The sequence below is a fragment of the Protopterus annectens genome, chromosome 9.part0 (assembly GCF_019279795.1).
Source record: "Protopterus annectens isolate FY-2018-M chromosome 9.part0, PAN1.0, whole genome shotgun sequence".
Taxonomy (NCBI): Eukaryota; Metazoa; Chordata; order Ceratodontiformes; family Protopteridae; genus Protopterus; species Protopterus annectens.
Window position 1 is genome coordinate 901,489,427 of NC_056743.1, and position 13,234 is coordinate 901,502,660.

Below are 13,234 nucleotides of genomic sequence, written 5' to 3' on the forward strand. Positions count from 1 at the left end.
TTTACTCTTGTAAATATACTGGTTGTATGACGAAAGCTGTCAGTTGGTTCCTTCTGCACTGCTGTCTCTCTTCTCCCCCTGGGTGCAGCTCCTACTCTGCTGATTAAAATCCACTGGAATGTTAGGAATGCAGGACTGGAACAAAGCAGTAATAGCTAGTGGGGGTGTGTGGCATTACAATCCGACCACAAACCACTACTGTAGACTTTTTGAACTGTTATGTTGTGCTTTTCTGTTTTTTTTTATTTTTGGATTGTTTCACAGATAACCCAAGGTTTTGCATTCTTTAGTCCTCATTTCAAGGGGTTTTAATTGTAACTGCATAGTTCTTGCTATGTTTTGTAAACCTGACCACTAGTTCCAAAAGTCATCCCCCGTGTGTTACTGGAGATGGTTTGCCTTTGGTTTAAGGGAGGGAGGGAGGGAAAAAGGGAGGAGTTCTGCTCTGGAAACAGACCAGCTTGTTAAAGTTCTTGGGAACAATTTCAGATTGTGTTTCCGTAGAGGGGAAGTGAAAGCTAGGGAGAAGAGCGGACATTGCCCTTTCTGCATTTCTGTTTTCATTGCTTTGAACACTGACGGTGGATATATTTGAGGATTGAAGCCTTGTTTGAGCAGAACAGGGAAAAGTGGGGCTACAGCTTCTCTTAAATAAAACGTGGGAACTCTTTACAGTCTGTGGATATCAGGGCAGTTAATCCTTACAAGAAAGCCAGTTAATTTCCTGCTGACTGGCTCTGAAGGCAGCATCTTGGTTGCATTGCTGAGAGAGGGCAGTGCCAGAATGATCTACTCCAATATACCAGTCAGGATACCTGGAAAGCAGGTAGGAGGTGTCCATTTCACATGACTCCTTTTAAATGAGGAAACAAGCCATTGCTGACAGGCAGAGTTGCTTAGCATCTCTCAGTATTATTTTACCTCCTTGAATGCAAATGTTTGTGTACCTTCACCAGCTGTTCAGAATCAGTGTTAACTGCACACCAACTTACAGCTGCATTGAGCTGTGATTACTACATTTATTTATCAATGCATTATCATAACCAACTGTTCAGAATCAGTGTTAACGGCACACCAACTTACAGCTGCAGTGAGCTGTGATTACTACATTTATTTATCAATGCATTGTCATAACCAGCTGTTCAGAATCAGTGTTAACTGCACACCAACTTACAGCTGCAGTGAGCTGTGATTACTACATTTATTTATCAATGCATTGTCATATGTAAACAATTGAGTAAGGAAATTAAACTAAGCTTGTGCTTCAGCTGCAAGTAAACAATTTGAAGCTTTTATGTGATTTTACTACAAAGTAAACGTATTTTGTTACTTGTTTCTTGAAGTGCATTTGTTTAAGTACACAGCTTTCAGACCACAAGCTGAGGAGTGGAGTATAGATACATGTGAACAGTCTTTCCCAAAAATTGTGGAGGACAACTGTTATCAATCTGCTGATCAGTTGGTACTGCATTTTATGTTGAGCTAGATAAAGTCACCTTTACTTCTCTATGCTGGTATCTGTAGGATTAGCTAAATAACTGATGGGTAGACCAGTAGATATTCCTGGAATCCGTGTGTGGGATCTTTGAACATTCTCAGACTACAGCCCTGCTGGGCTTTATCTGTTGAAACTAATCTTGATCCCTGTGGGACTGTGCGAGTTAGTGGTGTGCACTTTGAAACTGTAGACGCTTACTTGCATCCTAAAAAACACAGGTGGTGTTGAAAAGTACTTAAATGCAGCTGTGAATGGAACTTTTTTCCTGGCCTCTGTCCTTATTTTTCTTGTTCTGTAGCCTTGTTTTTACAGTGATTTGTTTTCATGTGCCATATTCACTACATTCATGTCTATAGCCAGATCACCCCAATATGCTTTTTATTCTTGAAATGTTCTTTTCTGTACTTCAAACAGAGTAAATATCAGTAAACCATAATCACAGGTTACACAAATCTGTGTTCCATGGCTACAGATGTGAGCTATGCAGATAATTCTACCAGATGTAACAAGTCTAAAGAACTATTTGATCAAAGAAATTACTTATGAGAAGTAAAGAGTAGACATGTCTTTGTATCATCAAGTTTAATATTTAGCTGGGAGTTATTGCTGTTAAGAAAGGTTTGTAAAGATAAAAATCTGTTTATCTCCAAAAATTTGGAGTATTGAGGACAAAGTAAAACATCAGAAAAGAAGTTGCTTTTGTTTAGAGGTTACATTGGTATTTACAGAGGTGGACTTATTATTTTGCCCTGTAATTCATTCATTCATTCATGTTCTTGATGCATCGCTTACCCTGTTAAAGACAGCAACACAGCTGGTCCTTAGGTTTACTATCGTATACCCGAAATGTACTTGGTCAACTATTCACATGGTCGACCAAGATTGTGCGAAATTCACAATGTCGAACACCGGAATTGCCGAAATACATGTAGACTGCTACCTAGGGACGGGTTTTAACATGGGTCGAGATAGGGGCAGATGTGTATTTCAGCAATATCAGTGTTCGACATTGCCTATGGTCGACATTCCGATTTGTGAACGAAGTGGCGTCGACCGACTTCACTTTGAATAAATGATAGTAAACCAGTCCTTATGCCTTACAAGCAGCAGCTTTGAGACACAGAACAAACCATGAATAGGATGTCAGTAAACTAAAGGACACATGCTCCCTTCTCCCCATCTCTCTCTCTTATGAGCACTGTAAATGATCACCGTTTCTCCTAATTGCATGTGTTTGGGATGTAGGAGGAAACTGAAGACCTCTCCAACTGATGAAAGTAAGTGTAAAACATCCAGCATTCCGTGTGTCAGAACTTTTAGAGGTGTAAATTATTGTACTGTTTGCTTCAGAACTCTTGTAACATTTTAAGTGCCATGTCTTTTCATTGTGTCCCAGTTCAGGTACACTGCAGCATTCTATAGCAATTTCACTTCTTTTTATATTGTAGGCATCCCCAGAAATTCTGTTCCCATCACTTCTGAAAAGAACTTCCTAATAGGAAGAAATCAGTCCTTTAATAGTTAACTTGCACAGCCCTAACAATGTATTACTAAGAGGTTTAAGAATAAATCGAAATTTTTGTGGTGCTACACTCAAATCAAAATCAAGGCTCCTCCTTTTCCTGTAATAGTGGAGGTGGTGGCATGGCACATCAGAGCTCTTCCTCTTGTAGTAATGAAGGTGGTGGCATGGCACGTCAGGGCTCCTCCTCTTGTAGGAGTGAAGTTGGTAGCATGGCAAGTCAGGGCTCCTCTTCTCATAGAAGTGAAGGTGGTGGCATGGCAAATCAGGGCTCCTTCTCTTGTAGTAGTGAAGGTGGTGGCACGGCACATCAGAGCTCCTCCTCTTGTAATAATGAAGGTGGTAGCACTGCACATCAGAGCTCCTCCTCTTGTAGTAATGAAGGTGGTGGCACGGCACATCAGAGCTCCTCCTCTTGTAATAATGAAGGTGGTAGCACTGCACATCAGAGCTCCTCCTCTTGTAGTAATGAAGGTGGTGGCATGGCACATCAGGGCTCCTCCTCTTGTAGTAATGAAGGTGGTGGCATGGCACATCAGAGCTCCTCCTCTTGTAATAATGAAGGTGGTAGCACTGCACATCAGAGCTCCTCCTCTTGTAATAATGAAGGTGGTGGCATGGCACATCAGGGCTCCTCCTCTTGTAGTAATGAAGGTGGTGGCATGGCACATCAGAGCTTGTCCTCTTGTAGTAATGACTGTGGTGGCATGGCAAATCAGGGCTCCTTCTCTTGTAGTAGTGAAGGTGGTGGCATGGCATATCAGGGCTCCTCCTCCTTGTCTAGCAGTAAAGATGGCAGAACAGTGCATCAAATATACTTATCTTCCTGCAGTAGTGAAGGTGGGAAGTTGGCAGCACAGTACAGCATGGCTCCTCCTCCTGTGGCAATGAAGCTGGCAGCACAGTACATTACAAGACTCCTCCTCCTGTAGCACTAACAGTGGTGGCATAGTACATGAAGGCTCCTCCTTCTCCTGTAGTAGTGAAGGTGGCAGTACAGTATATCAAGGCTCCTCCTCCTGTAGCAGTGAAGGTGGCGGCATAGTATATCAAGGCTCCTCCTCCTGTAGCAGTGAAGGTGGCGGCACAGGACTCTTGAATCTTTTCATTTCAAGGAGGTCTTCTACTCTTGTTAAAATTGCTGAAGAATTACTCAATACAAACAGCTCTGGAAGTGACTTGGTTTGCTATAGATGTGTGCATCTTATATTTATAAGCCACTGACTTATACTTTCATTTTATCACATTGTATCCTGCAAGTTGTTCCAGTAGTTATTTCCATAGTCAGTACTTTATCTTCAGTATGTGATCATAGGCCCTTTTTATTACACCCCATCCTAAGCCCTTTTTATTACACCCCATCCTAACTTACTAAGGTACTTGTAAAACTGGAGTATAGGGAGGCATTGGACCTCCTTAAGACTATAGTCTTCCGGCAAGTACACTCATGGACAGGAAGAACACAATGATTGCAGCCTGGATGTTGACAGACATTTCTTAAAAATACGGACAAGGGAAGTAACTGGTGCTATATTAACTGATTTAACTAAAGCGATTCGTAATCACAGTTTCCTGATTTATGTTTTGCAGAAAGGCCACTTTCCTTGTTCTCAGTACTTCACTAATAGAACCTTTGAAATCAGATTTGGAACTACTTTGTCATCTAAGGCATTTTACACAGGAGTGGCACAGGGTTATGTCTTGGACCACTTATTTTCTGTTTGTAAGCTCTTTGCTGCTTAACCTCCCTTCCATTCATCTTTTGTACTGAATCATGTGACTTTTACCAGAACTTGTGTGTCACCTAACAACAAGTATGTACTTGTAGCAGGATATTTCAGAGCATGATTCAAATTGTTTCCTATTAAACATTTATCCCTGAGCATTGCAATAACCAAGACCATGATTTGGCACTACCAATCTCTGTAGTACCATTTTCAAGAGCACTGATTCTTTAAAGTAGCTATTACTTCGGTCAAACCCATCTGTGATTTAAGGAACATGTGCATTAAAGTTTAAATTAGTAAACAGTTAAAGTGCTGGTGGAAAATTTCCATACACCTTTCTGCAGAGGCAATTACTACTGTCACAACTTGACTAGGTACTGTCACTGACTTGTTTTCCATCATTCAAAAATATGCATGGCTTACAGATCTTGTGCAATAGAAATATATAGTTTTATGCTGCTAGGCCTCTATAGAAGGAATGATGGCTACTTATTTTATGTAGGGCTGGGTATACATCAAATAAATAACTGAAAAATTTTTTTTGTAGTCATATTCAGGTTATATGCACTAAGTGACTGCCCTGGCTTGCATCATGGAAATCCATACTTAAATATATCCTCTACTAATTACAAACCACTGCCACAAAGACTGCTACACTTTGCAAACTAATAGATTAACTTTTGTCCGTAGAATGTACCTTCTTTGTCCTGGCTGCCATAACATGGGATAAGTTGTCTGGTTGTGGCTTAGCTACCAGGATGAGGTTCCAATTAGTCCTCCTCTTTCTGTTATGTACAGTTTCTTACTAACAGCTGAACAAATCTTTCAGCTTAAGCTCAAGCTTATTGATTATCTGGCAACAGTGACTGTAAGTATTGTTACAGCAGGCAAAGCTGCAGTAGTTAAGCCCTTCAGCTATGATGTGGTTAAATGCATTATACTTGTAGCAAAGCTGGTGTACTCGTGCCATGATGTGGTTACATACCATATGCTTGTACCAAAGCTGGGGTACTCGTGCCATGGATATGGTTACATACAGCATGCGTGTACCAAACTTGGTGTACTCGTGCCATGATGTGGTTACATACAGTATGCTTGTAGTAAAGCTGGGGTACTCGTGCCATGATATGGTTACATACGGTATGCTTGTACCAAAGCTGGGGTACTAGTGCCATGATATGGTTACATACAGTATGCTTGTAGCAAAGCTGGGGTACTTGTGCCATGGATATGGTTACATACAATATGCTTGTACTAAAGCTGGGGTACTCTTGCCATGGATATGGTTACATACAGTATGCTTGTACCAAACCTGTTGTACTCGTGCCATGATATGGTTACATACAGTATGTTTGTACCAAAGCTGGGGTACTCATGCCATGATATGGTTACATACAGTATGCTTGTACCAAAGCTGGTGAACACATGTCGTGATATGGTTACATACAGTATGCTTGTACCAAAGCTGGGGTACTCGTGTCATGATATGGTTACGTAAATTTTGATTGTACCAAAGCTGGGGTACTCGTGCCATGATATGGTTACATACAGTATGCTTGTACCAAAGCTGGGATACTAGTGTCATGATATGGTTGCATACAGTATGCTTGTACCAAAGCTACGCATGTCGTGGTATGGTTACAATACCGTATGCTTGTACCAAAGCTGGGGTACTCGTGCCAGGATATGGTTACATACACTATTCTTGTACCAAAGCTGAGGTACTAGTGCCATGATATGGTTACATACAGTATGCTTATACCAAAGCTGGTGTACTCGTGCCATGCTGTGGTTACATACAGTATGCTTGTACCAAATCTGGGGTACTTCTGCCATGATATGGTTACATACAGTATGCTTGTACCAAAGCTGGTGTATGCATGTCGTGATATGGTTACATACAGTATGCTTGTACCAAAGCTGGGGTACTCATGTCATGATATTTTTGCAAACAGTATGCTTGTACCAAAGCTGGGGTACTCATGTCATGATATGGTTGCATACAGTGTGCTTGTACCAAAGCTGGTGTATGCATGTTGTGATATGGTTACATACAGTATGCTTGTACCCTGGCGTACTCGTGCAGTGAAATGGTTACATACAGTATGCTTGTACCAAAGCTGGGGTACTCATGTCGTGATATGGTTGCATACATTATGCTTGTACCAAAGCAGGGGTAATAGTGTCATGATATGGTTGCATACAGTATGCTTGTACCAAAGCTGGTGTATGCATGTCATGATATGGTTGCATACAGTATGCTTGTACCAAAGCTGGGGTACTCGTGTCATGATATGGTTGCATACAGTATACTTGTACCAAAGCTGGGGTACTCGTGTCATGATATGGTTGCATACAGTATGCTTGTACCAAAGCTGATGTACGCATATCGTGATATAGTTACATACCGTATGCTTGTACCAAAGCTGGGGTACTCGTGTCATGATATGGTTGCATACAGTATGCTTGTACCAAAGCTGGGGTACTCGTGTCGTGATATGGTTGCAAACAGTATGCTTGTACCAAAGCTATGCATGTCGTGATATGGTTACATACAGTATGTTTGTACCAAAGCTGGGGTATTCGTGTCATGATTTGGTTGCATACAGTATGCTTGTACCAAAGCAAGTGTACGCATGCGGTGATTTGCATGGTTGCATACAGTATGCTTGTACCAAAGCTGGGGTACTCGTGTCGTGATATGGTTACATACAGTATGCTTGTACCAAAGCTGGGGTACTTATGGTTACATACAGTATGCTTGTACCAAAGCTGGGGTACTCGTGTCGTGATATGGTTACATACAGTATGCTTGTACCAAAGCTGGGGTACTCGTGTCGTGATATGGTTACATACAGTATGCTTGTACCAAAGCTGGGGTACTCGTGTCGTGATATGGTTACATATGGTATGCTTGTACCAAAGCTGGGGTACTCGTGTCATGATATGGTTACATACAGTATGCTTGTACCAAAGCTGGGGTACTCGTGTCATGATATGGTTACATACAGTATGCTTGGACCAAAGATGGGGTAGTCGTGCAGATGTCTGCTTGGTATCTGATTAATTTCTTGACAGGGGTACCTGCAGTGTAGTATCTGCATGTCCTGACTGTATCTGAATGACTTTTCACTGGGATCTCGGTTTTCCTCCTATATCCAAAGACATGCTTGTTGATAAATTGGAGATCTTTTGTTAGCTGTAGGCTTGTGTGTGGTATGTATGTGACTGTGTGTGTGTACCCTTTAATGCATTGGTGTTGATGACTGAAGCTATCCTTATGTCTGTAACTTGTTTGGAATGGGTTTGGCTCCCTCCAAAATACTGATTAGAATAAAACAGGTAATGCATGCAGTCTGCTGTAAACTGTATCCTACTGTATGTACTTTATTCTTTAGGTAATGCTTTTCAAACCATGTTTACTTTTAACTGAATTTGAAACATTTATGTACTTGAATTTGAAATAAAAGTGCCCTTTTTCATACTTTGTGTTTCATGCATACTTGGTACAGTTTTACTTTCATTTTTTCCTGAGTCTAAAACCCATCTAACAATGAAAGAAAAAAATGTTTTTTCTTGTTGTGCTTGCCACTGTTGGTGTAAAGTTATGCCTTAAAATTGTTTTTTTTTTGGTTTGTCTTTGGCCCAGCTTTTTCAGTGTGCCACTCATAACATACATCGACATGTTATACTGCACTAGATTTGGATTTGTACATTTTGTCAGGCAAAAAAGCTCTAGGTAGCTTAGGGGATGGTGTAAGTTATTGTGAGATAGTGTTGGTGAGTGCAGACTATGCATGCTATTATATGACTTGTAAAACGTTGTAACAGTTTGGCATTATACTACAGTTAAAGAATTTCAAGAGAGAATTATGGTACTAGCAAGCAATGATGTGTACTGGGAGTGAAGAAGAAAATAACTTGGTGACACTGTTGTAGTTTATACGTTGTACAGACTTTTATATTTTTCAGTATACAATCTTTTCTTAGCTTCATTTTAACTTAAATGAGCCCACCCACCCCCCCCCCCCATACACACACACACACACCTTTCAGTAGCACATCACATATACTGACAATTTGAATGCTAAAGTCTCAAGTTGAATGGACTTTACTGAAGTCAAATGTTTAACACAATAAATGCAGGTATATTAAGCTTTCAGCATATCAGCTATGGCATGCCCCCTCCCCCATTTGATACTTCCTCCTTCATATTGCACTTTATATGTTTCATACTGGAAGTACTTCTAGAAAAATCCAGTAGTAAGTTCAGAATAACCATCTAACATATGACAATCTTCTTCTTCTTTTGGCTTTTCCAGGTAAGGGATCGCCACAGCGGACCACCTGTCTGCTCATGATTGGCAGTGGAGTTTTATGGTTTCGAGTTGCCAGCCCAGTGCCCAACCTTCCACAGAAGGCACACACTCGCACGCACTCATGCCTAGGGCCAATTTAGAGTGTCCAATCCACCTACAGCATGTTTTTTGGATGTGGGAGGAATCCCGAGCACCCGGAGGAAACCCACGCAACCACAGGGAGGATATGTAGACTCCGCACAGATGGCACCCCACCCGAGGATCGTACTGGAGAACCTCTTGCTGTGAGGCGGCAAAGCTAACCACTGCACCACCGCGGCCACCTCCTCTAACATATGACAGTGCCGGAAGATAAAGAGAGTAGCATATGTCATCTAGAGAGAAGACTGATGGGAAAATAACTGGCAGACTTTTCCCCTTCCTCCCAAGTGAAACAAACTCATACTGTTACAGGATGAATTATTGTTATACAATTCAGGAACCAATGTGTGAATATTAAACACACTTAAAAGGCTGTCAGAATGGAGACTTGTTTATCCACTTTCAAGCAGAATGCCAATAATTATTTTTTAAATTATTTATTAATTTAACTGGCAGAGAGAGCTCATCCACTAGACCCTTTTCAGTCTCAACTCTTGTCAAAGATGCAAAGAAATAGATTACGAAATGACCATTAAAAAAGAAATAATTACACAGAATCCATCATTGTGGAAATAGGCTCAGAAGATGTTACACACTGAAGCATTAAGCTATACCAGGCAAAACAATTTTAATTTCACTACAAGAGTGCATGACCTGTATATTTGCATAAATTATCACAGGCACACCCGTTGTGGCCTTCCTTGAACACTCTCACCGATGTAGTAGTTTATACCCCGGTACATATCAATGTGCTAGACTACTCATTCTTTGCTGCCCATGGCTTTGAATTTTATGGTCAACATCATAGGATCAAATGTCTCGTGTTCCATTCTCACTGGCTGCACCCCAGATATTATAGAGGAGTCATTCTCAACTATTACATTTCAGGGGCAGCGTGATGTACTTATCAACACAGCAGTGTGGCTGAATTACTAGAAATACTAGTAGCTTATTGGTCATAATGCCATATCTCCTTGAGTTGTTGCTTTTCTTTCGGCTTTTCCCGGTTAGGGCTCACCACAGCAGAACTCTGGTCTGCTAATGATTGGCAGTCGATTTTTATGGTGCCGAGGTGCCAGCCCAATGCCCAACCTTCAACAAAGGCACGCCCATTCACACATGTCTTTCGAATGCCACTCTACTGCGGGGAGGACATGCAGACTCCACACACAAGGCGCTCCAGCCGAGAATCGAACGGGAGAACCTCTTGCTGTGAGGTGACAACGCTACCACTGCACCACCGTGGAATGCCATATCTCCTTGAGTATACTTCTTAAATATTGAAAAGGCAGCATGCTAAAAAAAAATCAGTGCTGCTTATGAAAAAGAAGGAAACAACCCATGCATTTCCTCTCTAACTAGCACTAAGTTTCAGAACAAAACAAATTGCAACAAACGTTTTCATAACTGTGTCTCCACTTAAAGTACCATTATGGAAAACTGCAGTATGTGGAACAAATCCAGATGCTTCATTCACAGTCCAAGGAAACCCTCATCATTTTTGTAATGAATGCTGACATACTTAAAATTCAAAGGATAAAGGTGTAATGACATCAAATGAATCACTTTTCACTTGATTAATGTTCCAGAAACAAATGTTCAGAGGCTGGGAGCATAATGTCAACTGCTAACAACAGATTCAAAGTAAACAAAAAACTGACTATAATCAGAGTACACAGAGTTAAAAACATGTAATACAGACTACTGTGTGTATTTATTAACATACACCACTTCTACAGAATGTGGAGCAAAAACAAAATACTAGTTGTTTAAAACTTCCGTTATGGTCATCTGATTCAATTCCAACCAGTCAAACATTTGGTTAAATGCATGTGATGTGTACCATGACAGTGCCACATTGTGATAAACACAAGTAAATGCACAAAAACATAAAATTTTACATAATTCTATGTACAATTGGTAAATAAGTGAAATAATGCATGCTTGCTTGGAATTACTTCCTGGCTTGTAATTTTTAACTTTAAAACTCTCTTAATGGACACTGTCATTGAGACCTAGAAAAACAGTGGCATTTCATTGTAAATTACTCTGTCATTCACACTTCAGTACATAGCTCTCAACCTCATACCTCCAGAAACAGGAACAAGTACCCCAAATCAGGGACATTTAAAAAAAATATTAGTACTATTTCTATGAAAAGTTGACAGAATAAGAGTGTGAATTAGCATGCATTTTCTGAAATAAGAGAACAAAAATGCTAATGATTCCCATTATCTAAGTGTAATCCGTCATATTGTCTCCCAAAATTAGGAAAAGAGCAATATTTTGAACCAAAATCAGGGACAGTTTAAAGGTATGCTTTAACAGGGAGTTAAAAATCACCTCCTCTGACACTTAAATCTACACTATATAGCTCAGAATAGATGATAAATCTACACTGTATATCTCAAAACAGAGGATTATGAGTGGGTAAGTGATCAGAACCTCTGTGTATTCCAGACATCGATGCCAAGAAATTCATGTTGAGAGTGAAGCTGGAGAGGGGAATCTTGGCATCCATATCAAGAACACACAATGCAGGGTTAAAGATTCGCTGCCCTGTTTATAATTCTTTGCAGTGCTTGGAGATTTATTTTCTACATGTACTACAAATTAATCAAAAGTAAGAATAAAAAAAAATGTGATGTGTTGTTCTGGCTGTGAAAGCCATTAAAACAGTTGGGGGGCGATTGACATGTTACATATTCTCTGTGTAAGGGAAGCAGTTTAATTCAAAATACTTTGTATACTTCAGCAGGTAACAGGCAGAAACAGGAGTTACACCTAAGCCATTACATGCTCTGCTGCTGCCATTTACAGGTTAGTACGGTCTGCTTTTAGTGCAGACACAATGTTAACAACATGTTATGAAGGTTGGGTCTTGTCCTATAGCAGCACTGAACCAAGATATAATTTACGCTGTTTTTGATCATATTAAAGGCACTCCATGCACTACAAAAGTCTTAAAACTCATGATCTGTTGTTTCTTGCTGTTACTGCAGTTACATGAATGTGGTGCCTTACAGCATTTTAGTAGAACATGATAAACAATTAGAACAGAGAAACATTGGAAGTGTTCATCAAGTGGTGTAGTGTATTTAGCAAGCTGTGAAAGCTGCAATACATTTTATGCAGGAAAGACTGTGAGGTAATTACACCACAGGATTTATGAGCACTGTTATGTCATTAAAACAAAAACAAAAGATATGTTTTATAGGCATAGCATCAGGTGTAACAAATTTAAGAAATTTGATTTATTTATTTATGGACAAGACATTGGAGACAAAGGTTGAAGGAAGCAATTTTAACTTCCTGTTGGAAAAGTGTGAATTAGAGGGATAGTCGAAATTAAAAGCTTGTTTTCTGTGACCATTAGAATTGTTCTAAACTTAAAATCACAAGTCAAGAAGTAATTAGGAAAAAAATGCATTCATCTAATATTTACCAGTTGTTCATATTATGTTTTTAAAAGGTTATTTGCATTAGTCATATGTATTTCACAGTGTAGCTCAATTCATGATGCATATTGCACGTATGTATTTTAACACTGTGTATGCTTGACTGGCTGGAAGTGAACCGTGTAATCAGTGGGGAAGTTGTAATTACTTAGGATTTAGTGTTTGTTTCATATTCCGAAAAAAATCAGGTGTGTTAAAGATGAAAGTTCTCAGTAGTAAATGTTTTTAAGCCCATGTGCATAAAATGTTTTTTTCATTACATGCGTAGTGCAGTTTTGCTCGGACAACTTGATAATTATACACCTTTCAAACAACATTTAACTCCCTTCTTCAGATACATTGTCCAATCACAAATGTGACCACACCTGATATTCCAGTCCTATAACATGGCCTCCTGTGTCCTTCTTTGAAGTCTTTGACTTTAGTAGATAACTATTTCTACATATGTATGAGGACTTCTGTTCTCCTGCACACATCCACTACATCTAACCTTTTCAGATCCTACACAATTTCCCCTCTTTTCTATTATTCCCTTTTCACTCTTTACTTTTCTCTTTTGCAGGGTTCAC

At 39.9% G+C, this 13,234-nt stretch overlaps 1 protein-coding gene across 4 annotated transcripts in view; it reads left to right on the forward strand.

The window, feature by feature from the left end:
* Positions 1 to 13,234, forward strand: part of RBMS2 (RNA binding motif single stranded interacting protein 2) — a 1,165,202-nt gene that overhangs the window by 134,556 nt on the left and 1,017,412 nt on the right. Inside the window, exon 1 of one of the 4 annotated variants that reach the window (XM_044083633.1) lies at positions 513 to 826. The exons of the other annotated variants lie outside the window; for them this stretch is intronic. Within the exon in view, the coding sequence (XP_043939568.1) occupies positions 785 to 826 (42 nt within the window). The 5' untranslated portion in view covers positions 513 to 784. Of the gene's footprint in view, positions 1 to 512; positions 827 to 13,234 lie in introns of those variants that run through there. 4 annotated transcript variants of the gene reach the window in all.